A 24,881-nucleotide genomic window follows, 5' to 3' on the forward strand; every position below is an offset into this window, starting at 1 on the left:
TATCAGATGTCTTATAAAAACTAAGGTTTCAGACATGAATGGACTCCATTGCAGGATCCCCCTTTACGGCGTCTCTGTGGAGTGACAGGCAGGATTCACCACGATCAGAACGGTTTTGCATGTGATCAAGTTTGTAATGACCAATACTTTAGGCCGTAGTGATCAGAAGAAAGCGACTGCGGAAATCTCCACCGCCCCCAGGATCTTCTCCAGCAGCCTTATATGGGGCCACCCCTGTCTTAAAAACCTGTGACTCTTCATTTCCCTCTCCACGATTTCCTTTCTCCCCACCCACTCACATCTAGTAAGGTGGTCCACACCCCTTGCTGCCTTAAAGAGGATTGTTTTCCTCCAAAAAAGCTGTTCTTTCCCATTATTTCAGCCGATGGGCTAGAAGCTTTGCAGTACCTCCATGTTACTTAGACCCAAGGATTATTATTGACATCTACCAACTGCAGAAACCATAAAAATTACCAAGTAAGTCTGTTGGACTGACAAATATTTGAAAGCAATTATTTTTATGGATAGGCTAGAACTACAGTCTCCTTTTCCATGGAAGCATGGAAAGACTGGCAGGAAAAATTCTTCTTTAAGCGACAAGATTTTGCTACTTCAGAAGAAGGTAAGGGTTCCTGTGAAGGTTTGGGGAGAGTGGAGGTTTAATTCTGTAGGACTACAAGAGCTAAAAGTATATTTCAGTTAGTATCTACGTCTTAGAAAAAGCATGCAGTTACAGATGAGGTTTAGGGGTGGGGCAACCATAAAACAATCAGAGAAAATTGTTACAGTTTTTCTGCTTCACGTTTATTTTTTACAAAACATTCCAACGTACCCTGGCAGTTACTGACTTTACACCTTTTATGGGCTTTGAAAGTTGTGTAACCTTTTCAGAGGAAGGTGATAGACACAATATCTATTTACACAAGGACACATTTCCCCTTTCTTTATATTCAGTTTATTCAAGGTTTTATTTCCAAGGTCTTATTACTATAAAACTTAAAGCTAGACAAGGTCTGCCCTCATGTCAGATAAAAAAATTCCAAAACAATTTTGATGGCTCAGAAGCTTATTATTTCATACTTCTGGGCCCTAAATAAATTACGGTTATTTTCACATTCCTCTTGAATATCCTTCAGGCATGATAATAAGCATATTCTTCTGTATAGTTTCTTAATACTTTCTTCTTGATGGTTGGTATAAAGCAAGTTGCTGAATGATCATAGATTCCAGTAATTAAAGAGTCTTCCAAAATCTTTTCTCTCCTTGTGACATATTGTTGAGAGACACATATTCACTTGATGTTTAATAAAACATTGTGGAATTGTTGGCAAGTAGATGTGCAATACAAACAAAAATATTTGTGTATAGGGGACCTTCCCTCAGTGTGCCATCACACTGGGCTCGCTGGTGAAGGTGTTAGATTTCTTTGGCCATCAGAGGGAATTATTGACTTGTGCTCTGGAATACAGTTTAGCTAAATACTATATCCTTAGAGTGTAAGCCTATTGTAGATGTGGACGGCCGGTGAAGTGGAGGAAATTTCTAAGGGACAGAAACTACAACTACAAAAACTCAATGAAAGGAGAGGCCAGGGGCATGTGTGTTTGAACATCAATACAATGATCAATACAAATCCTCCTTTGGTAGGAGTTAAGTAAGGTGATCGAAACCATTACGACTTGTAGATATAGAGGAAAACCCTAATATGTCTACTTTTGTAGAGAAATAAATAAAGAGCTATTAAGTCTTTGGGTGGGCCTACATTTCACTGAAAACATTACAACCTAGGATTATGGTGTCTTCTTGAAAGACAACTGAATTTACTGTTGTGAATTCTCTGACTAATATGTATTTTCATGGTAGTCTGGGGGAAAGGAGGATCCTTACTTTTATTTTCATTTGCCATTATTTTTATACTTCCTTTATTAAGGAAGAGGTTTTCAGGAATAAAGGTACATAACTAAGACGTTATTACCTGCCTGTGGGAGCTTATCCAGAGCCCCAGCAAATTTATGGAAATGTTAACCTTTTTTTAATCACTGCCACACTGCAACTGGAAGATTCCTCCAGGTACAGGGAAGCTGACTGCATTTCCAGAGGGGATGGGTGGCTGCCATCATCCCAAGGTGTTCCCATAATAGGAAGTTGAAAGAATGTCAGAACTGGCCCCTCCACATTGGAACCGTGGGATTGCGGAAATTCTTCTCTCATTTCACTCAATATGCATATTTTTTACATAGCTAATCTCAAATGGAAACATTTTTATCCCTACATTCAAAACTGCTTTTGTTTTATCAGCTGACATTTTACAACTCATTAATTTATAATGCGGGTTTAATGCCTTTGAATGTTCCTGGGATAAAAAATTAAAGTGACCAAGCTAGTTTGTATAAAGGCTGACTATGGTATGTTCATAGCTGTTCTTTTGTAACAGTGTTTTGTGCTGGAGAGCATGTTCCGTGGGGATATCTCAAACTAGGATGATCCCTTCTCTCTAGCATTAATTAATCTTGCCTCCCTGAGTGATAAAGTTATTCCCATTTTTAAAGCAGGAAATTAAGGCTCATGCATTTCAGTGACACGTATTCAAATTCAGAAGAACATTTCTGTTTGAACTTGCTTTGTTTTGTTTTATCTGTCATGAGACACCCTCCCCTCCCATTATCAAATGAGATATTGACCCTTGAATTTAGTCCTATGATCTTTATCCATCCACATACAGAGGTAGCAAGTTAACTGTGATCAAGAAGGGGTATCGATGAGAAATCCTCCCTGGAAAAATGAGTCACTGGATAAAAATTCTGGAAAAATTGCCACATCCTGTCTTCAGGAGCATAATACCTGGAAATTGAACTTTGGGAAGAAGGGGAGGGATAGAGGGCTAGTAGCATTCAAGTGAAGAGTCTTAAAATGTCTGCCAACACTTAACCACACATAAGGGTATTTCAAGAAAGCAACTAGGCCATTAATCCATTGGCTCAAATATAAATGATCTCCACGCATCTAAGAGATTCAGGAAACCAAATGACTCATAAAATTCCAAAGGGTTTCTTTTAAACTTGAAGCCCTATCATCAGAAGAGACGTTTTTAAAGTAAGGTTACATGTCCATAGCAAGTATTGGCCGAAGGATCCAGCATACTCTTTCCCATCACGGAGCTGCTACTCGAGGACGCTTCTGCAAATCGATTTTTGAATGAAGGGCCAACACCAATATTGTGACTGGCCTGTATTCAGATCTTCTCTTTTCGCCTATAGCTATCACACATTGCAAGAACAGACAAAAGGGGACACTGGAGCAATGGTCCCATCTTGGTTACCACTTCAGCAGTGATCAGTGTTTTATACCTCGCAAAGTTGCCATCACGTGTAAAAGTCAGTAGGCTCCTGTGGCAACTTCACGGACAGGGAACCTATTATCATTATTTTTACCCATTTGTACCAGGTTTCCTTGGATGACAGGCCAAGGCCACGCAGCTGATTACATAGTGGGACTAGGACGAGAAGACGGGTCTTCAAGCTCGTAATTCTGGGAACTACCTCTTTATTTCTATCATTCCCAAATTATTGTGGGAAATATGGATGTATTGTTAGATTCTGGTTGATCGAATGGATAGGCTGCTATAACTCAAATGAAGGGGATCCACGAAAGTAACAATCATCAAAACAATTCAAAACTAAGCAACGATCCCCATTGTACATCATGAAAATCCCCAAAAGTCCCAGGAATTTTCATCTCCTTACTCTGATCATGTGGCATTTACATTTAGATTGGATTCTTCATTGGGAATTTGTCGTATTATGTATATTTTTGTGTGGCTGTTGTATGCTTGAAGACGTGCTTTCTAGCACTGGCTTTGCCACCATCTGGCTGCAGGGCCTTAGATAAGTCACTGGACCTCCCTGTACCTATCTGACCTCCCTTATCACATGTGGAGGGTTGACTTCCCTTGTCTTTCTAGCACTACAGTGTTATGATTCTAATTCTCCAAATAGGTAGTAAGCTTCCTGAGGTGAGAATAGCACATCCATCTGGACTTACCACGTTGTAGGTATTTAATTAATGTTTGACGATGGCATTGAAAGACTTATTGGCACACTTAGCTTGAATGGGGTTCTAGAAAATCATTATTGACCGCCTTATTAACAACTAACTGTCTACAGTCTGCGTATGTAATTTTCCTTTACATCAAAAAAACTTCTGCTTCTGGTGAAGATGAAGTATCGCCCCTTAACATCAGTTCTTTTTCATGTTAATACATTAGCAACTGATATCTTGTTTGTACTGTAACTGACAGAATAATGTAGAGAAAGCATATAAGTATGAAAAGGGGTTAGTTAGGTAACATTGTATAGGGCATCTTCAAAACAACAGTTCTGGTATTTCAAATGTCAAGCTAATTATCAGCAATGTTTAAATGCTATGATAGGCCATTTTTGCAAATGCTGAAATTTTCCAGCAGGTATGGACATTATAAAAATGTCACGTTCTGCTACTGTTCTGTTACATGTCACCAGAATACGAAAATCTGAAAGAAAAAAAGTTGTATCAATAGACAATAAAGAGAAGCCATTATTTGTTTTGCATATGATTGTAAAATTAATTGGTATAGTGATACAATTTAGAGTATTGTTTACTTAGGAGGAAGAACAGAGAGGATTTAATATAATGCAATCTGGTGAAGTGAAAATAATGCTTATTATAGATAAACTAGGAAGCCTTTTAAATATAGGTTTTTAGTAATACATATTCAGATATATCTTTCCAGGCCCATTTGCTATAAAGCAAATTTAAGTATCAGCTTTATACCCTTTGGTAACCCCATATTACACATACAGTTTTAGAGAAAATGAAACTTTAATATGATTCCACATAAAATGGTGAGCCATGCCAATAATTCATATGCACTTCATATGCAAATAGTTTTATCTTATCCATCAATTATCATGTAAACATGGTATCACATGGCAAATTTCCCTGCAATACAGTACAGTACCTGTATATAATTATGGGTGCGTTTTGCCAATGCAACTGTTACACAGAATTGTAATTAATTCCTCTGAAGATTACTAGGAGAGTTTTGGATACTGATGCTGTTTTTGGACATTTATTACTGCTCTTTAGTTGGCTTTTTGCTGTGCCTCAGAGACAGATGTAAAATTAGTGTCTATTTTGAGCCAGCAAACAGTACATCTTTCCTCTTGTTTATTGAATTGCCGAAAGGAATTCTTTGGGCTCCCACTTCTTTGTGGTTTTGAAGTAACTGTCTGTTTTTCTGCCAGCCATGTAGCTCCAGTACATGTATAAAATTTTGCTGAGACTCATGCAAGGGGTGGCTTATTTGACCTAACGTAAGGACGGAATAGAACTTTGCTACCTTATGTAGGCGCTTCAATGCTTTTGAATGCTGAATAAAAAAATATGTATCGTTAAGTTCAAAAATAGACACTAGCCTAATGTATTCTGCCCAATGACCCTCATTTAAACCAGTATACATTAGTTATTATACAAAATCGAATCTCCTCTTTGCAGAGACAAAGCTATGTTATTAAGCTCTCTTATTCCAATGGTGGGCAAAAGATGCAAACGAGAACAAATGGGAAAATAAGCTTATTTTACTTCCCAATGTAAATGGGGGTAAACCCATCCGGTGTTGGCCATTCTGTAGCAAGAGTATTCTGTGGGGGAAATTTTCCCCCGTAATTACACGAGGCAAATATCCACTTACTAGACTTGAGAGAAAAATTTAGAGGAAAATCCTGAGGATTTAGAAATGGGGAGGGCTAGGTGAGGAGCAGGCAGCACAATGTCCATATTAATGGACTTAATTCTGATTATCAGAAGGTCAGCCAGAAGGAACAGGGTGAAAGGAGCCACTCTGAATTCAGATATAAAAACCAACTTTGTTATGAATTGTTTTTACCTGGATTGTGAAACAGGGGGGGGGGGCGCCGGTAGGAGTGGGATACCAGCACAGTGGCTATGGGAATGGATATCCTAGTTAAAATAGCCCTGGAAAAGATGGCATCCTGCTTCTGTAAGTGAACTTGACAGCGGTTATTTATTTAGTTTAAAAGTATTTACTACTATTTGTGAGCGAGAACCCTAAAGGTTGTGAGGTATTGTTGGCCTGTGAAGGTGATGGATGCTGTCCTCCTGACCCTATATGGTGAGACATGACTTCATTGCTTGTTTAGATTGTTCTGATATTTGGGACTCCTCAAGGGCTGTTCATAAATCATTTATCTCTTCTTTTTTTCCACAAGAAAATATTTCAATTGTATTGCTGCAGGAACACTCACGTGTCACACGGGATATTGTGGTCCATGCAGAAAAAGACCTTAAAAGGCATGGTTTTTTTCCAGGATAAAGGCCTTTTAATGCCTGTCCAGCCTTAGATAATTTTATTCACTCCTTCTGGACCTTTCTTTATTCCTCCTGTGCCCAGAGATCAGTTTTTAGGAGGTGGGTTGAAAGCTTCCCAGGCCTTTAGGAGCTTTTGTTGTTAGCACCCCCCCCACTCTCACCGCCCCCCCACCCCCACCCTGAACTCAGCGTTCAGTAAATTTGTAAAGAATCTTCTGCTTGTTGCTAAGAAATGGTTAAATCTCAGTCACCAGGAAAAAAAAAAAAAGCACATTATTGATTGTACTAAGGTATATCTGGACCACACAGCTAGAGCAGAGATGTTAGAATATCTCTCTTTTTGTAGATCTGAGGGCATTACCCAGCCTGAACTTGCCTAAGCCCTTGTGGTCACACCTCTTGAAAAGGTTTTGTTTCCCCCGTCAATTGGTATTCAAACCAGGTCAGCAGATTCTGTTTGCCCGGCTCCGCTGCCGTTTTCATTTTAATTTGCACCTGTTGTGCAGTTGTTCCGAAGGCAAGTGCAGACCCGCGGATTATACAAAGATCATATTATGAGCAGATATGCACGGTGTAATCTTTTTGTCCCCAGCCTCACATGACAAAAAAAATCTCTCTCTTTTTGTTCCTTTTTTACTCCCTGGGAACCTGTCAAAGCAAACAGATATGACTGACTAAAATTTGTAACTAGACATGTTTCCAGAATTCTCCAAAAGCATTATGAACCTGACACACAATCCTTTTCATTTTTTTTTTTCCTCCTTTGCTGCCACTTTTGTATAATCCGATGGCTGGCAAGAGCCACTTGAGATAGCCCAGTTGATAACTTAGCGGAGGATTGCTTTATTAGGCGCAGAGAAATCAAAATGAACCTGAAAATTGTTTGCGCTTTTTTTTTCCATGGGCTTTTTTTCCCCCCCTTTCTCTCTCTCCCTCTTGTTCCCATGATGTCATGGTTCTAACTTGTTTTTTTGTGTGTGTTTCTGGAGAGTTGGGTTAACAGTTCTTGGCAATCCTGTGTGTGCGTAACGGCTGGTGTGTTTCTCTAGCTGAGCTAATGCCCCGTGTTTATTACTCTAATCTTTCTTGTCTGGTGGTAAAGTGGACAATTTATGTACTAGCATGTAGGCCGAGAGCCTGTGAGGGCTGACTAATTCAGAAACAGCCACCTTCAATTGAGTTCACAGACCTTATTTACAGGCTGTCTATTTTAAGAAAAGCTACTGAGCATTGCTGGGACTGAGGGCTGCAAAAGCAGGCCGCCGGTTCTTGTGAGTTATTTTAGCATTGGTGTTGGTCTTGCCTGTGTCACTTTGAAATCTTCTGTAATTATGGCACTATGAAGACGTCTCAATAGTAGTATTAATGGCCCAGAAGATATGGCTTTTCCTCATTTTCTGCTTAAAAGATTGGGATATAAATGGCCTTAGCACATGACGGTTGACGTAGAAGCAGCAGTGAACGTTTCAGATTGAACAGGTTTGTGTCTGTGTTTGTGTATTGAGTAAATAGATGGACTGTGTGTGTGTGTGTGTGTGTGTGTGTGTGTCTATGGTTTCTAGGAATAAAGCCACAGCTAATATAGTGAAGTCATGTCGTATTTATAGTACAACATTTTATAGCACACACTCCATGTCACTAAGCTAATAAAATTGTCCCTTGCAGATCTACGTAATAAGTTTGTGTGGAGTACCGAAAAGTGCATATGGCAGCGTGTCTCTTTGCATAGGCAATCTAGATGCATTTTTCAGTCTATGCGCTACTGTTGCTTTTTAAAATTTCCCATCTTTTTAGTAAAACACTCTTTAAAATCCGAAAGAGTGTGTAGCTGTAATTGAATAAGAATAAAAATGCTAAAACATGAAAGATATTAATTATATTTTCCTGACATGGTTGAGTAATTAAGTGATGAAAATATTAATTATTTTCCATTCAACTGAACAATTAGGGGCGACTGATATTTTTCAATAACGTGTTTAGACAGAGTGTGTTCTGTGCTTTTTCCTCAGTGGTGAACTATGACAATGTAGTGGACACAGGTTCGGAGACAGATGAGGAGGACAAGCTGCAGATTGCTGAGGAGGACGGGATTGCTAACCCTCTGGACCAGGAGAGGAGTCCAGCTAGCGTGCCCAACCATGAGTCCTCCCCACACGTGAGCCAAGCTCTGCTGCCGAGAGAAGAAGAGGAAGATGACATAAGGGAGGGTGGAGTGGAACATACCTGGCACGGCGCCGACATTCTGCAAGCCTCTGTGGATGGTCCAGGTAAGCGTCTAAAACGACCTGGCCCCTTCCTGTGCCATCTTCAGCTGACCTCTACCACCTAGCGGAACGGCCATGATCAGATAATTAAAATATTTCTTTGCACACTAGAGATACCAAAGCTGGTGACAGATTATGGAGTGATAGGAGCGTTATCACCTTACAGTACTAACATCTTAGGAAGGGATTATGTTTCAGTTTGGGTACAAGTTGAATATGAACTGCATGCTATTTATTTATATTGATTTATTTTTAAATGTTTATTTTTAGTTATTTTGGGAGGGAGGAAGGGAGACACAGAGAGAGAGAGAGAGAGAGAGAGAGAGAGAGAGAGAGAGAGAAAGAGAATCCCAAGCAGGCCCCGAGCTGTCGGCACAGAGCCCGACGCAGGGCTCAATCCCACGAACCCGGGATGGTGACCTGAGCCAGAATCGAGAGTCAGACGCTTAACCCACTGAGCCACCCAGGCACCCCGGAACGACATTTTAAACACACAACGTGTGAAGTATTTGTACCCCGTTTACAATGTGCACTTTATATAACATGCTCAAGATCTAGGCTTTCAGGATAGAAAATGGAAGCAGACATAAAAACTCACAACTAATATATATTTGAAAATTTTGTGTGGAAATTATAGAACAATACAGACCAAGTATGTGTCAGTTTAAGGTAGTTTCAGCATCTGTCTGACACCTTCTATTGTAATTCAACCATCTAATCATTCCCCTTTGTTAAGTGTGAATGTGATTTCGCACTTTCACCTGGTCAGGTAGCTTTTTTTTTTTTATTATTTAACAGTTAAGTACTTGATAATGATTCCTGCTGTTTGGTGGGAATCTCTAGGGAAGTAAAACCGCTCCAAGGCCAACTGTCATAAAAATAAGGTAAATTATCTTCAGACCCAGGCTTCACAGGCCACTCACTCTGCATATGGAAATGTCTTGGTCTAAAATTCATGTGGATGGAATATCACTAAGGTATGAAATGATTAACAAAATCAAAGAGAACTAATCGGATGCCCTCAAACTCCCTCTGCTCATCTCTACTCGGTGAGGTGGCCTGCAAAAAAAATTTTTTTAAGGACTCCTCCAATTCAAACCATAGTGTCTCCTTCACCTGTCTTCCCAAGACTCAAGAGGAGCTGTCATGATGTACCCCACTTTGTTTTTTCTCTCACGATATAAATAACAATAGCATTTTTATAAATAGGCGACGTGGGTGGGAAGGGAAGTAAACGCAAGAGTCTACCTATATGCTATTGTGATGTCGCAGACTATAAAACATCGAACATAGGCAGGGTAATTGTTTGGTATACTGGAAGGAGGATAATAAAAGCATTTCCACCACTAAAGAAAATTAAATGTGGAAAAAAAGAAAAAAACCCAAGACCGATGGCAGTTTGAGTGTAGTGTATTTGTTTTTCGTTTTCCTAAATTAGTGTGCCAAGTTTTGTATTCTTTCTGTTTCCAATTTTGCTTTCGGTGAAGGTTTCTCGAATCTCAGCAATCCTACACATAAACATTTATCGTTATATCCATTAAGACTTAAGGTTTTAGATTTTCAACTATGAGGGAGAACTCAGCCAAAGATGCTTGAAAGATAAATACGTTTAATTAGGGGCAGAGGATGATCATTAAAGGAAGTCTGACTGCTGCAGAAGTCATTAACAATCTTAAATGAAATTTTTATTTTTATGATAGCCATTTACATGTATAATAAGAGCCAATGATTCTTGGGAGCAGTGTGACAGAAACAGAGTGTGGCGAGAACTCATGTAAGACATACTATTTAAATGAGCTGGTGTTAGCTATTCATATTTGTTAATGAACTAGATATGCAGGGCTATAAGAATGAATGTTCTGATGCTTTAAATTTTAATATCTAGAAATCAAGGGTAAGGACCAATTACTAGAATTTCCACCCTTAAAGGAATAATTAATAACGATATAACAAATGTACGGCTCCAAACTTCTTAAAAAAAAAAGTTTAATTTTAAAAAATTAAGATCAATAATTGAAAAACAGCCAAAACAGTCATGTCAAGCTGTAGTAGTTCAGGATCATGGCAGCTTTTTGTGCTGGTCATGGATCATAATTCTAAATGTTTTAATATACAATAATCCATATGAATGCATTACAGACCCTGTTATCACCTGTAGTTAATGGTGCCTGTGACACAAATGAACAGGCTGTTCTTTGCTCTTACCTTTATGGTAAATAAACTAGCATTCTGGAGTCACAATAATTAAATAAAATGTAAATCCCTAATCTCATTTGGCTATTTGGACCAAGAAAGTTACCCGGCTATTACCTGTCTAGTTCTAATGATTAGTGATGATTTATTGTTCTTTTTTTTATTGTTCCAAAAGTGCTCTGATGTGGTGCCTTGATGTCTCATGAAAAGAAATTGGTCTTAAAAAGCTACTCATTGTTTATCCTGACTCTTAGATAACACATTTTTCTTCTGATAAAATATTTTTCTTATTTATTGTTCAAAACACACAATATAGACAATAATTCTAATTCTGGTGCTGTTTTATTTAGTAGTGTTTTATCCCTGGTGCCTGGCTGTCTACCATAGTACCTCAGCACATAGCTTTACTGTGAGATAAGCCCCCTGTCCTTTACTCTTTCTCGCAGGCTTTCTGTGGTTTGTCTGCAGGATGCAGGTTTTGAACTGAAGAGTGCAATGGAGTTCTTACTGTGCCTTTCCGGTTCCAGCACAATCCAAGTTTTGTGTTTAGAATTGTCCTTGACATTCTTTCGTCCCACAATGGGGTGGACACAGTGTGCTGGAAACCATGACATCATTATCATTGACACAGACTTAAATAAATCACCTGCATCTTGGCCTCTTTGTGCTTATTCAAGGATTCTTCATCTTAAGGAAGAAAGTGCTCTTTATTTTTACAAACCTTCATCCCAAGGGTGACTGGAAAATGCAAACTTTTACAAGTGTTTGAAAAACAAATATGCTGTGTGGTTTTAGACACAGTATGCTGAGTCAGAGTTGTCTTGGAAAATGTTTAAGGTCGGGTGTGAGGCAGAAGGACAGCCCGGATTGCCATGAATTCAGAGGAGGGATTCTTAACCGACCTATTATTGTGGCCTTCTGAATGTGGAGTCACATGAAACTTCATCAAGTAGGCATATATATGGTATTTCAGAAACATACCTGAAAAGGATTAGTGTCTCATCATAATAAATTGAGCCTGATATTCCAAAAAGGCAAGGTTGATTCTCAGTAAGTTGAGGCAAAGTACATTCTAGGTAAGAGTGACACCGTCTCAGTTGCATAATCTCTGGTAAAAGAAGGTTATAGCCAAAGTATTACCACAGAACGTGATACCCACAAGATGCCAACTACACATGTGTATAGCCGGCGTTTAATAATTTGGGAAGCAACCACCTACTGTAACTTCTCTTTACTTTTTCATAAGAAAATGACAATGAGGAAGGAAGTGCAGCAGAAATCTTGAACATTACCACTATTATGCAAAAAAAAAAAAAAAAGAAAGAAATGCTGTTAACTGTTTTCCCCTCAGTGACTTGATCTCTCAGATGGAAAACTTATGATTGTTCTGACTCTTGGCTACCAGAAATCACATGAGATGAGCGAGGAAGAAACACACAAAAGCTATATTTATAGCCAGCACTGAACTTCTCAGAAATACCTTAATTTAATTCCTTCCAGAGACTGATAAAAATATCGGATGAGGGAGCCTTTCAACCAATCAATTATTACAATTGACAATACAATATGGCTGTATATTGAACTTCCAAATGTTTTATGCAAAACGTCCCTGCGAAAATATTCCTTAAATGAGAGAGAAGTCCAGGGCCAGAGACAAATGAAAGTGCTCCTACAGTTTAAACAAATACCATTCAAATCATCTGACTGTTATGGGTAGTAGCATTAAATAAGCATCTATTTATACATCTGTGTGTTTTACCTTAAAAGGCCCATGATTTTTTTTTAGTTCTGATAACATAAACAGAGAGGCTGCAGGATACAACTTGTAAAACATATATTTTAATTTTGCTGTAACATTTGCTAGAACCTGTTTTTCTACCAGATAATTATGACTAGAATGTGATAAGCAAAGAATGGTCAGGATAAATTTGGGAATTTGCAGAGTCCTATTTATAAAGTTTCTCTGGTTTTAAGTCAAATGACGATCAGAGAGATATTTATCCTGGATCGTGTTTGGTTCTCTTAGCCTTGTTATTGTCAAAATAGAATTTTTTAAAGTCCGGGTTTAATTTACTGACTTGGAGGATTTTTGACTGTCAGCTGTCCTTCTCCGCCCTCTCACATACTCCATAATTTGGGAGGCAGAACATTCTAGAGCTCTCCCAGTTTGCAAACTCTCCCTAATTCAAAATATTGCCATTGTGGAAAACAACCTTTTATCACCTATGCATCTTCAAGCTCCGTGTTAACATAGTTTCATCTTCATCACCACATTGAGCTCTTGCTGCCCCTGTACGTTTTTCCTCAGAAGATGACTGCAATTCTATACGGTCGCCTAAATGATAAGGAAGAAAGATATTTATGGAACGGTAGGGAAAAGCTTAAGGAAGGTATGTTTTAGGAGTTTATATAAAACAGTGAAACAGGTGTTTTCAAGACCTCTGGGATGTTTGTTTTATAAACCGGGAATTTCAAGTTTTGATATGTAGAATTAGGTTTTAAAAAGATATGCCTGCACAGATTGGCCCCCATCATAGCTCCTCCAAGAGGGGAGAAAGCATGAGATTCTGACTGGCCACGAGTCCTCCTGAGTTACCAGAGGCCCAGCAACTAGCATGCCTCTCCCTAAGTACAAATCCTTCGTTGCTTTCGACTCGTATGGAAAAAATAATATCTTTCCCCCTGTTTGTCCCGAGAGCTGCCACCAGAAGAAAAGCCCTTCGTTTGCCCCAAAGAAGCACCTCTGTTTTTCACAGCTTGCAGTAATGCTTAAAGTAAATAAGTTCTTGTGCAGCTAGCACTATTGGATTCATTCAATTGCCTGAACAAAGCTATTGTTTAGAGGTTTACAACAAGCCTTTTCTCTGTTTCCTTTAAAAGAATCTTCCTTGTTCCTGTGGTTGGCATGCTTAGTATAGTAAGCCTTTCTACAGTGTTCAAATGCTAAAGATAATTTTCCCCCACAGAAGAAATGAAGGAAGACTATGACACTATGGGGCCGGAAGCCACGATCCAGACCGCAGTTAACAATGGTACAGGTAAGTTGTGTTCACCTCGCCAAGATCAAATTTGTCCTGTGTCATGTGGATTTGGTGAGTCAGGAAAAGAAACACTGGCCCCTCCATTTGGATCTCCATGACTTAACAATTAAGTCAGACATTACAAGTCTCTTGTTTTGTTTCAAATTAGAGTTCTCTTTTTTATTTTGTCTTATTTTATGTTATTTTATTTTATTTTATTTTATTTTATTTTATTTTATTCAGCAAATATATCTTTCATTCTTAAACCCCTGATTCACCTGTGAAAGTTGAGAAAACTGAACTGGATAAACATATTTTTTTCAAAGCATGAGTCGGGAAAATTTCTGGTAGTAATTTTTATTTTAAAAGGCTGCATAAATAATCTTAAAATTAGAATGTAATATGCCTTTTCTGGCCACCACTTGATATCAGTCATCGAGAATTCAAATGATATGCTGTAATTTAGATTGTAAATGTTTTTTTCAGGAAGACAAACCAAATTTCCATGTACATTCCTCACAAAAATTGATCATCTGACTTCCTTTTTATTCTCTCCTCACTGTTAATTCTCGGTACCTTCCACCTCCTTTAAATAATGTTTTCCAGGCAGAAGTTTTATAGAGAATTGACAATTTCACTTCTTTTTAGTGAAGCTAAAAAAAATTACAGTAAGAAAGCAGTAAGCAGCGTTTTCTTTTACTCTGCTCCTGCTGTGGTATGGGACTTCAGGACAGTTGTGACATTCCATGTTCCTCCCCCAAAACTGAACAGCGTCTTGCCTTGCATTCTCACGTCACCAGTGCAAATGTACATTGACTCACTACGTTTATCTCTCTTTTCCTGGATAAGGCTAATTATTTTTGGTGTTATAAACAATCCTTCACACTGCCGTTACAAATATGAACCTTGTGCCCAGTCGAAGGTTATCTTCCAAAACAAAACAAAACAAAACAAAAATCACATAAGTATTTCCACTCAACTCACCAATGGGAAAAAAGTTACAGTGTTGCGAAGTTTTGAAATGTAAATAATTCAGACAATAGTCATATCTCCCTTGTGTTGATACACATCATAATAAACTGCTCATGCTGTGCTTCTAGTTAGAATGTTCTTATTAATAACTTACAAGGCACTAATTCACTTTCTTCGGTATAAAATAAGAGAAATAATGAACAACTGTAATGTTTCTTATATTTCAGCATGTCAATTTAAGGTACAAAAATGAGACTGTGCAATATGGGATTAGGAAAAAGGTATAGAATTAGGAAAGAGTAATCTTAGTGTTTAGGTATAACTCTGGCAATAACTAGCTAGATTGTGACCTTGAGCAAGTCAGTTACCCTCTTCGGAACCCCGTTTTCCCACCTGAGAAATGAATTCCCCACCTGAAGCACACTAGCTGCTTCTTGAGAATATTTCTAGTTTCAATGTTCTCTGTTGCAGGGTATATAAATCATCATATAAAATAGAGACAAGACATAACAAATTCATATAAAAACATAATAATAAAGAGATACTATAAATTAGATACTTTCTATAATGCCCCAACTCATGGGATCAAAAATGGCTTCATGATTTTTTAAAGATAAATGTCAAATTTCAACTTCCAGCGTAAATAAACACTAACTTTTATCAACTTTATAGACATTTGAGTGACACAAATGTAAATTTATCCCACAAAGTGACTATTTACTAGCTGTTTTATACACTTGAAATCTAAAGTGAGATTAATAAAAATGATTCCTGTTCAATAGAGTTAAAAATCAATTATGAATGTTCTTTTACCTGGCTTTAACATCTCTTTTTCTGATGCTTACTTACTCTTCCTGAGAGTTCATATGTTTTCAGTCACTAAATAAATGAAAAAGTATTCACTGAGAATCTTCTATATATTCACGATTGGTGTGTGTGTGGTCGAAGATGGGCCAGGAAGTCTAAGACATGGTTATTATTTAATTTGGAAGATGAGGCTAACACACAAGGAAAAAACAGAACAATAAGAAAAATATGTGATAAATGTGCAACAAATGGTAGGAACTATAATTATTTCAAATCATAAAAGTGGGGGGAATCTTACGGGATAAGTATTCAGAAAAAGCTCCATGACAGAGGCGAAATTTGAACTAAGTATATTTTCAGTGGTCATAGAGAAGTAAGGAAGGGCTTTCTAGCAGAAGAATATGTGAGCCAAGGAAGGACACTGTGAAATCTATTCAGAGGATAGTGAGTAAATGGATTCACCTGAATCAGAGGGTCCTAGGAAGTGATTCATAGGAAGTGAAGCTGGACATTTAAGTTGAAGCCAGCTGGTGGAGAATGTAAAGCACCAGACCCAAGAGTTTGCGTCATGTTATACTACCATGATTTCTGTGGGGGAAAACCAGACTTTACGAGACCAACTGGAAGTCATTGTAGTTACTCAGGTGTGAAGTGATAAAAAGCTTGACCTAGGGTGGTGACAGTGGTGAAATTAGCAGCATGGTTTCTTAACAAACAGTTGAATCTCTGGGTGATGGATTCAAAATGGCCTCAAGATTACACATCTTCATGTTTAGAACATGGGAATACTTGATTAAAAGATAAAAAGAAGGAGGATCCCATTTTGAGAAGACCTTAAGTTAGTCTTTAGACATAAGTATCTTCATAGAAGAGTTATATATGGATGTGAATATGAGCATGCTCATTGGAAATGAGGAATTGAAACACAGGAAGTCAGGGCTAGAGATAGAGATTTGAGAGTGATGCAAATATATTCCGATAGTATTTACCATCATGGGACTATGAAACTAACAATTGAGAGTGTATTTATTGAAACAGCTAGAAAGATGAGGCCAGGGTTGCTGGTGGGTAGGGAGAAAAATCAAATTCATTGAAAGAAAAAAGATTAAGATAGAGAAAAATTAAACAGCCAGAAGGCAAAGAAAGATTCAAAAAGTAGAGAATGGTCAATTCAATCAAAAGATTCAAATAATTACATTTGAAAGAATGCTGAACAAATACATTGGACTTGCTAATTATGAATTTCCTGGTGACCTTCAGTTTATAACTCTGCCCTTTTAGAGAGTAAATATGTATTTCTTCACAACCGTAAGTTACTGCTTCTTTTCCCCAGAATCTTTTTGATTGCTAAATATATGGGGAATTGAAATAAGACATCTCTTCTGGTTGAAATTGCTTATTAATGGACCATCTCTTTGTCTCCACCCAAGTCCTACACGATCCAGCTATTGGCTGACCTTCTCTAGCCATCCCAATCTATAACGATATCTTCTTCCAGTGAATGCTCATAGAACAAAACACCTAAACTTGCCATAAATTCTGTAGTATGTTATTAATTAATGTGCTGTCTTTTCCAAATTAGATTGCAAACTCCAAGAGCATGGATTGTTTCTTAGGCTACCACATTACCTATAAGAGAGCCTTAAAATTTTTTTAAACTTTACTTTTCAATTTTATTTTTTAATTTTTCAAAATTTATTGTATCTATTTCTTAATGTACAAGGTTATATTAGTTTCAGGTGTACAATATAGTGATTCAGCAATTCTATACATTATTCAATGCTCATCAAAATAAGTTCACTCTTAATCCTCATTTATTTTACCCAACCACCAACCCACCCACCTCCCCTCTGGTAACCACCAGTTTGTCCTCTATATTTGGAATGCCTTAAAATTAACAGGCTCTCAATAAATATATTTTTAATGAATAAATATGGAATTAATTTGATAGCAGATAACCATTTTTCTTTTCTAATCAAAGCAGAATCAACAGATATTGGAATAGATCGTTTTTTTAATGTTTATTTATTGGGGGGGTGGGGAAGGGAGGGGTAGAGGGAGAGGAAGACAGAATCTCAAGCAGGCTCCGCACTGTCAGCACAGAGCCCAACACAGGGCTGGAACTCACAAACCATGAGATCATGACCCAAGTCAAAATCAAGAGTCGGCCACTCAACCAACTGAGTCACCCAGGCACCCCTGGAATAGATACATTCTAAACAGGTTAAGCAAAGTTTCTGATAAAAAGTGTTGTTATTAATGGGAATAAGCTCTGAAGGAAAGAAAAAGATAATGTGTCTAGTACTTTTCTCTGAATATTCAACACACAAATTTCATTCCCAACTAAAAGCAAGGAAAACACCTCTGAATTTCCTTCTCAGTTCTACATATCTATTAAATAGCAGAAATTAATTAAGTTCATATAGATGGATAGAATAGTCCTTTAAAATCTAAAAGTATCTTCATCCTCGTATATTCTGCTGAGTTTAAAGCTGCAAGAAGCAATGGAGTTTAGTTGAATTCAATCACAGAACTCTAAAATTGAAAGCTATACTATACAACAGTTTCTTAATTGTATTTTGATAGTTGAGGAAACTGTGAAAAGTGCCAAATAGCTAACTGATGGCAGATTCGGAAAAAAATCTAAATTACCTGACATAACCTTTCACTTCAGAATGTTTTTTCACCACTCTGATGAGCTGCCCTGATAGAAAATATGGTATCATCTTTGACTCTTACATGCTTTATCTAATTAGTCATTGGTTACTATCATAAATATCATATATCACTTTTATTTCTCCCCATCGTTTTTTTTCACTTCCCTGATTTAAATCCTCGTCTTTCCTTAGAACTATTATGACACCTTGTTAACGAAGCTCCATTTCAATTCCTAGTTTCTTCAATTCTTTCTTCACACTAACAAAGTTAGTAATAAGCTGTTTTCCTAATTCTGGGCAAGTGAATTTTCCTAATTCGGGGCAAGTGAATAATGGTAACTCATCTCCCGCTCCACTTCGTACTCAACCTTGCGTGGCTCTCCATTGCTTTCAGACTGAGTTGGCATTTGAGTCGAACTGATATCCTCTTGATCCAACACCATCTTGCTTTACTACTACTTCCTGGTATATGCTTCAGTTCTGAAGGACTGCTTACCATTTATACTCTTTTGCCTTTGCTTATGATTTTCCATCAACGTAGAAAGCCATTCATTCTTTTTAGTCTGACAGCATCATCTGCGTTCTTAAAAGCCACCTCTACCAGGAAGCCATCTTATAGTCTCCTACTCAAGATTAACTACTCCTTCCTTTGAGGGTCTTCTTTTAGAATGTATTAATTTTTCTCTCATACTTAGTCACCTGCAGGTATGTTTCTTCCCACTAGATTAAAAGCTACTTGAGGACAGAAATGGTAATGGAGTTTTGGTCACTTTCTTGCTATAGATCCTAGAATGGTCTAGGTCACAAAGAGTTTTTAAAAAAATTGAGGGAGTGAATGAGAGACAAACAAAGCTTGGACTTCCCCTTCAGGTTTCCAGGTTGACATATTTTTGACACCTGACATGAAATAACCAACCAGACATTTTCATCTCTCGTTATTCCAATCTCCCAAATGAGAAAGATTCAGTTACATTTGACTGGTGTCCATCCTTCATGTCCTCCTCTATTTGCTCAGTCCACATTCATCCTATAACCCTTTTCTCATTGGTCAAACTTCCTTCTTAGAATCCTTAATTGCTTCTTAGTACCCAAAGGACAAAACCCACATTCTTCAGACCAGTATTAAGTGCCATCCATTTCATACCAACAGTGTTCTATTCTCATCAGACCAAATCTTTTGGTAATATCAACAGAGAATCACATTTATACCAACCTCTGAATCTCTGCCCATGCTATTCCTTGAGACCCTAATTTCTCGCTCCCTTTCCTCCAGTTATCCAAACTCTACCTACCCTTCTGTTCTTCAGGGCCAGTTCACATTCCATTTGCATAATGTGGTCATTCTTAAACACCCCAAACCACATCAATCTCTTCCTTCTCTGAAATTCCACAGCCCTCAAGTGGACACCAGTAATTCTAGCATGTTGAATTGTTCCCCTTTCTAATGTTTGCACCTATTTAGCCTAGTTAATTTTATGAAGACAAGAGAATTCTTGAGCTGTAAAATGGGGGTATATTATCACGCCATCTACCTCATAGGATTGTTGAGGTAACTAAATAAATAATGTATATATTAGCCTTAGTAAAGGCCCCCAAAATATTTGCTTTAAGAAAAGGACTATTCCCTGTTTGCCTCAAAGTGCCCAGTACATCAGTGAACACATGGTACACGTTATGACTGGCATAATAAATGAGTGAATGAACGAATGAACGAACAAACGAATGAATGAATATTTGGTGGAGAAGAAATGGACTCTGAGAAAGGAAGTCACAATATGGGAAAACATTCCTTGTGGAGGGGATTAAGTCCAGTATCTTCAGATAGTGACACCAGGATTCAAGTCCTGAAATCAACTTGTTAAAGGCAAAGAAGAACAATGTACGGTGTCACTATTTTTTTTTTACAACCAAGTTAGATTAGCAGCACAGCAAAGTTGACTTATAACAACATGAAGCACCGGAAACCCTGACTTATATTAACAACTTTCTATATTGCATTTAATATTTCTACGTTGGTTTTAATGTTTCAAAAATGAAAGAAAATTGTAGGCTTTAACACATAAGACGAAGAATACCCTTTTGTAAAGAACCTTACATCTTCCATATTTTAAGGAGATTCAAATTCAGAATAAAATTATTGTGTAGAATTTTCAAGAGTATGTGGGGGGAAAACTCACTATTTTCAAAGAAGATTAGAGAAACGGAAAAACTTAGGAGCATTATAAAGCCTACGTGCTAGTAGTAACAAGGATGTATCTTAGGTGCTTGGTGATCATTAGCATTAACGCAGTTCCACGTGCATAGCAAGACCCAATAGGCCCCTGATGTTTTCCTCTTTGAATGTAAGTTACATTTATTCAGACAATCTAGTACTCTAGTTATAAAGGGCTATTAATAACCACCTGTGCCTTTTCTTCCTTTGCTGGGAAAAGAAAAGCACCTTACCACCTTCCATCTAGAAACTGGGTAAGGCCAATTTAGGTCTCCATTCTTAATCTTACATAACACAATAAAATTACTGTCCAAGAACTAACTGTGTTGACTCTAACTGTAGTCATTAAACATGCTTCCAATCTTTTAAGGATAGTATAGGAATGCTTTTACCCATGAAAGGTAAATGTTGGTCTGGGATGCTCCAGATTAGTTTACAGTCAGATAAACATTGGAATTTTGTCTTTACCGATTACTACTTACATGAACTTGAGTGGAAAGAATTCATTTCTACATCAGTAAAGTGGAAACAATGATTCCCTATGTACAAAGTCTCACTGTAGGAACTAAATGGTATATTATTTTTGAAGTACCTAGTGCACTGCCTAATATATACTAGATGCTTACCCTGATTTGCTTATTTTGCCAGTTGGTTTGTATCTCCAGATAAGCTTTAAACCATTTTTATTCCCTAAGAAATAAATGGATGCTGAACCTCCCAATAACACTGGCTCCTCACTAACTTCTTCTCTAGAAAACTAAATTGCAATATTTAACAGATTTGTAATGGAGGGACTAACCAGTCAATTTTGAGAGCCTCTGCCCATTAAATTCCTTTGACAGCTTAGAAAACCAAGCAGACAAGCTGTAGGAAAGATGTCTTTTCACTGCTCCAACAATGCATTTGAGGTCAAAATATGAAGCTTAAGAAGGAATTGCTTAGTCTTCTATCTCATTTCATCTTTATCTAGCATCCTTTCTTAAATGTAGAAGAGGATGTACAATGTTTGTGTATAACGATGAAATCCGTCAAAGACTTTTCTTGATCACTGACTAGCATCAGGAATTATATGTTGTTCTTCTTCCTGTCCTGAATGACAAACAAATAAACAAGTAATAAAATGTTTGTCACTTGTTAACCACTAAGATACCTACATTTATTCTTTTCCGTCAGGGTATTTGTTGTGTGCAGAATTTGAACTGAGGTTTGAGAAAGAAACTGTAAGTAAATAGAAGACATAGTTTGTGTTCTTAAGAAATGCCAAATCCTGGGGTGCCTGGCTGGCTCAGTCAGTTACAACATGCAGCTCTTGATCTTGGGGTTGTAAGTTGGAGCCCCACGTTGGATGTAGAGATTACTTAGAAATAAAATCTTTTTAAAAAATCAAAATGACATGAAAGCAAAATTTATAAATAAATAATTAATAGCCTCATTAGCTATTCAGATCAATAGTCACTTAGGGTGACCCTACGAAGTCTAAGACATTTTGTTAGACATCATGAAAAATACAATGAATAGTCACTGTCATTAAGGACTTACCTTCAACTGGGTGAAAAAAACAATGGTAGATGAATAAGAAATGTGCGTAAAGTGCTTAGCACAATGTTAGACATAATAAATGTTCAGTCATTGCTAGCCGTCATTATTATTGTTATTAATATTATAACAATATGTGGATTAAGATGTTTTATTTGAAATCAACAAGCTATGTAGGTTCGAGTGAAAGGTGTTAAATATTGCAGAGGGTTTTTGACAGTGTAGGGTCAAATATTGGAGACATGAAGATAGAGAGCCTTAGAAGACCACAAAATTCAGAGAACATTTTCGTCAGGAGAAAGGCTTGTTAAACATGGTTCTGTGCAGAAGAGAAGCATGGAGAAAGTTGAAAATGTAAAAGGAGACTGGGTAAAGGATGGAGTAAGTTATCAGTAGTTATGAGGAAGTAGCATTAGAGAGTAGCCTTGGCTGTGGGCAGAGGCACATCTTTTTTAGCAGTAGGTTCAAAAGAAAAATGGAGAATGATTATAGAGATTCTGGTCGAATTTAAGGGTAGTTCAGAGAATTCACGTCATATGGGTTGCATGCACTGTTTGAGGTAAGTAGGAAAAGAGATGATCAATTGACAGTAAGGAAAGGGAGTGGGGTTGGAATCTTGAAGAATGGAAATTTAGAGTAATTGCAGTGGACAGTGTATGGAGGTTCAATTCCCATCATAAAAGAATATCCCATTTGGATAACATGGACTGAAACAAGTCTGTATGATTATTTATGTTTCTTTAGACATTTTTGATACTCTAGGCAAGAATGGGGCTGGATTTTCGCTTGGCAAGGCAAGAGTGACACAAAAATAAGGGACAGGGATGGAAATGATTTCAAGCTCCAAGGTGAACTGAGGCAAGTAAAAGAAGACTGGGTGAAATGGACAGGAATACTGGTCATCACAAGGAAGGACCTTCATCCAGGGAGTGAGGAACTGAACGATGGGGAAGGGCAGAAGGTTGAAATCTTCTGGTTTGTAGGGATAGAATCGTCCCGGGATGAGCTCCACACCAAAGTGTGACCATCCCTGTTGTTAAAGAGCCTCAAAGCCCTGCGAAGCCAGGATCTCCCTGGACTATTTGTTGAGCCATGAAGTTTCCCAGAATGATAGTAATGGCAGCCTGGGGTAAATACAACCAGGGGACAAGTATCATCTTACTTAAGCTATGCAAGTAGCGTCCTAAACCATGATGGCAAAAATGGATTTAGAGCTTCAGAAAACTGCAGTTACAAACTGGAGGTTTTTTGAGGGTAGAGGTTAAGTTTGCTCTGCTCCAAATTCCCTCTAAATGGGCACAGTGTTCATACAACCTTGATGGTTGACAGGTTGTTTGTTGAATTAATGAATAAATGAGCAAAACCAACAAACGGACAGAAAATTAATAACATAGGAACATTGGTTAGAAATGGCCATGTGAATTGAGGAGTGTGTTGACCCATCCTCTTTGCTCTGTGAGCTTTGACAGAGGACAGCAGGAGCGGCTGTGCTGGAAAGGTCTGTGAGGGATGGGGTATTACTATGACAGGATGACACAGTTTCATGTAATTTGAAGAAGTGAAACGCACGTAGGGGGGTATCATTAAGCATGTGGGGGGATAAACAAGTAATATGTGGAATGGAAAAGCAAAATGAACCATGAATAAAGGATTGGTCTTTTTTTTTTCTCTAGTCCTAAGTCAAACTTGAGACATTCTTTATTTACTATCAAGTTATTCCATACTGAGTGCCTTTAGGAACACGATTAAACATAAGGACTATCTAAAGTAGGAAAACAAAATCCTTAAGTATTAAATGGAAATTGTAAGTAAGCATCTTGATTAGAGAATTTGAAGAATTTTTATGATGTTTTCTCTTTACCCCAATAGACTTGGATGTGGATTGCCCAGTGGGGTGGGGTGGGGGGTAGGGAATGAAACAAGTGTATAGGATTCAGAAGCGCAAGAACATGAAGGGAAAAAGTTTAAAATTTCATCTTTTATTTATATTGAAGTCAGCATTCACCATGGCTTTCCCCCATACTAATTTTATGGTGTTATAATGTTGTCATTTAGAACTATTTATAATGCCGGCAATGTTGTCAGCATCTAGGACCTCTTCAAATCATGTCAAATCAGTTAGGCATAATGAAGAACTTAAAAGATGGGTTTCTCTCTCACTCATTCTCTCTTTCTCTCATACTGAGTCACTATGATACAGTGGAAAGAGTAATGGGTTAAGAGTCAGGATACATGAATGCTCCATCAAGCTCTTCCAGAAATTATTTGTCTAACTTTCTATGAATCATAAGCCTCATCTATACCTTAGTTGTATCATCTGTTAAAGGAGGAAATTAGACTAGAAATTTTGGACTCCACCCCACCATACCCTTTCTTCTGATGAATTTTTGCTGGGAAGCATCAACAAAGAAAACAAAGCACCGGCTGAGCTAGTTGGCATGGGAAGGGGATGGTCCTGCCTCATGGTATTATACCCAGGGCCCTACATTTGGAAGGGCTTTGACTTTGGTTTAATGTTCTGCTGTTGTCATTGTGCATTGGGCCCCACAAATTATGTAGTGTAATTAGTCCTGCATATAGCTCACAAAATGCATTAGGATAATAGCAGAGTATAAGCCAGAATGGGAAGGGGTGGGATCAGGGATTCACCACCACTAAGAAATGCCAGCTATGTCCAGGTTTACCAGATTCTTCTGAGTTCTGAGGGGTCTCCAGAGCAGTGAAAGACTCTAGACCTAGATTGAAAATCTCGCCTAAGCAAGAAACACCACGTGTCAAGGTATAACTCTCCTAAAATGGTGATATTAATGATAAGGTTAGGAGGCTGGCAAGTGGTTTGGCCTCTTTAAATACA

The 24,881-nt window shown here is 37.8% G+C and overlaps 1 protein-coding gene across 5 annotated transcripts in view; it reads left to right on the top strand.

The window, feature by feature from the left end:
- The window catches only part of ZEB2 (zinc finger E-box binding homeobox 2), a 133,612-nt gene that overhangs the window by 79,899 nt on the left and 28,832 nt on the right, over positions 1–24,881 (top strand). For all 5 annotated transcript variants that reach the window (XM_049616165.1, XM_049616166.1, XM_049616169.1 and 2 more), the window contains 2 exons: positions 8,376–8,633; positions 13,790–13,861. In XM_049616165.1, the coding sequence (XP_049472122.1) occupies positions 8,376–8,633; positions 13,790–13,861 (330 nt within the window). The remainder of the gene's footprint in view (positions 1–8,375; positions 8,634–13,789; positions 13,862–24,881) is intronic.

Source organism: Panthera uncia (assembly GCF_023721935.1).
Source record: "Panthera uncia isolate 11264 chromosome C1 unlocalized genomic scaffold, Puncia_PCG_1.0 HiC_scaffold_3, whole genome shotgun sequence".
Lineage (NCBI taxonomy): Eukaryota > Metazoa > Chordata > Mammalia > Carnivora > Felidae > Panthera > Panthera uncia.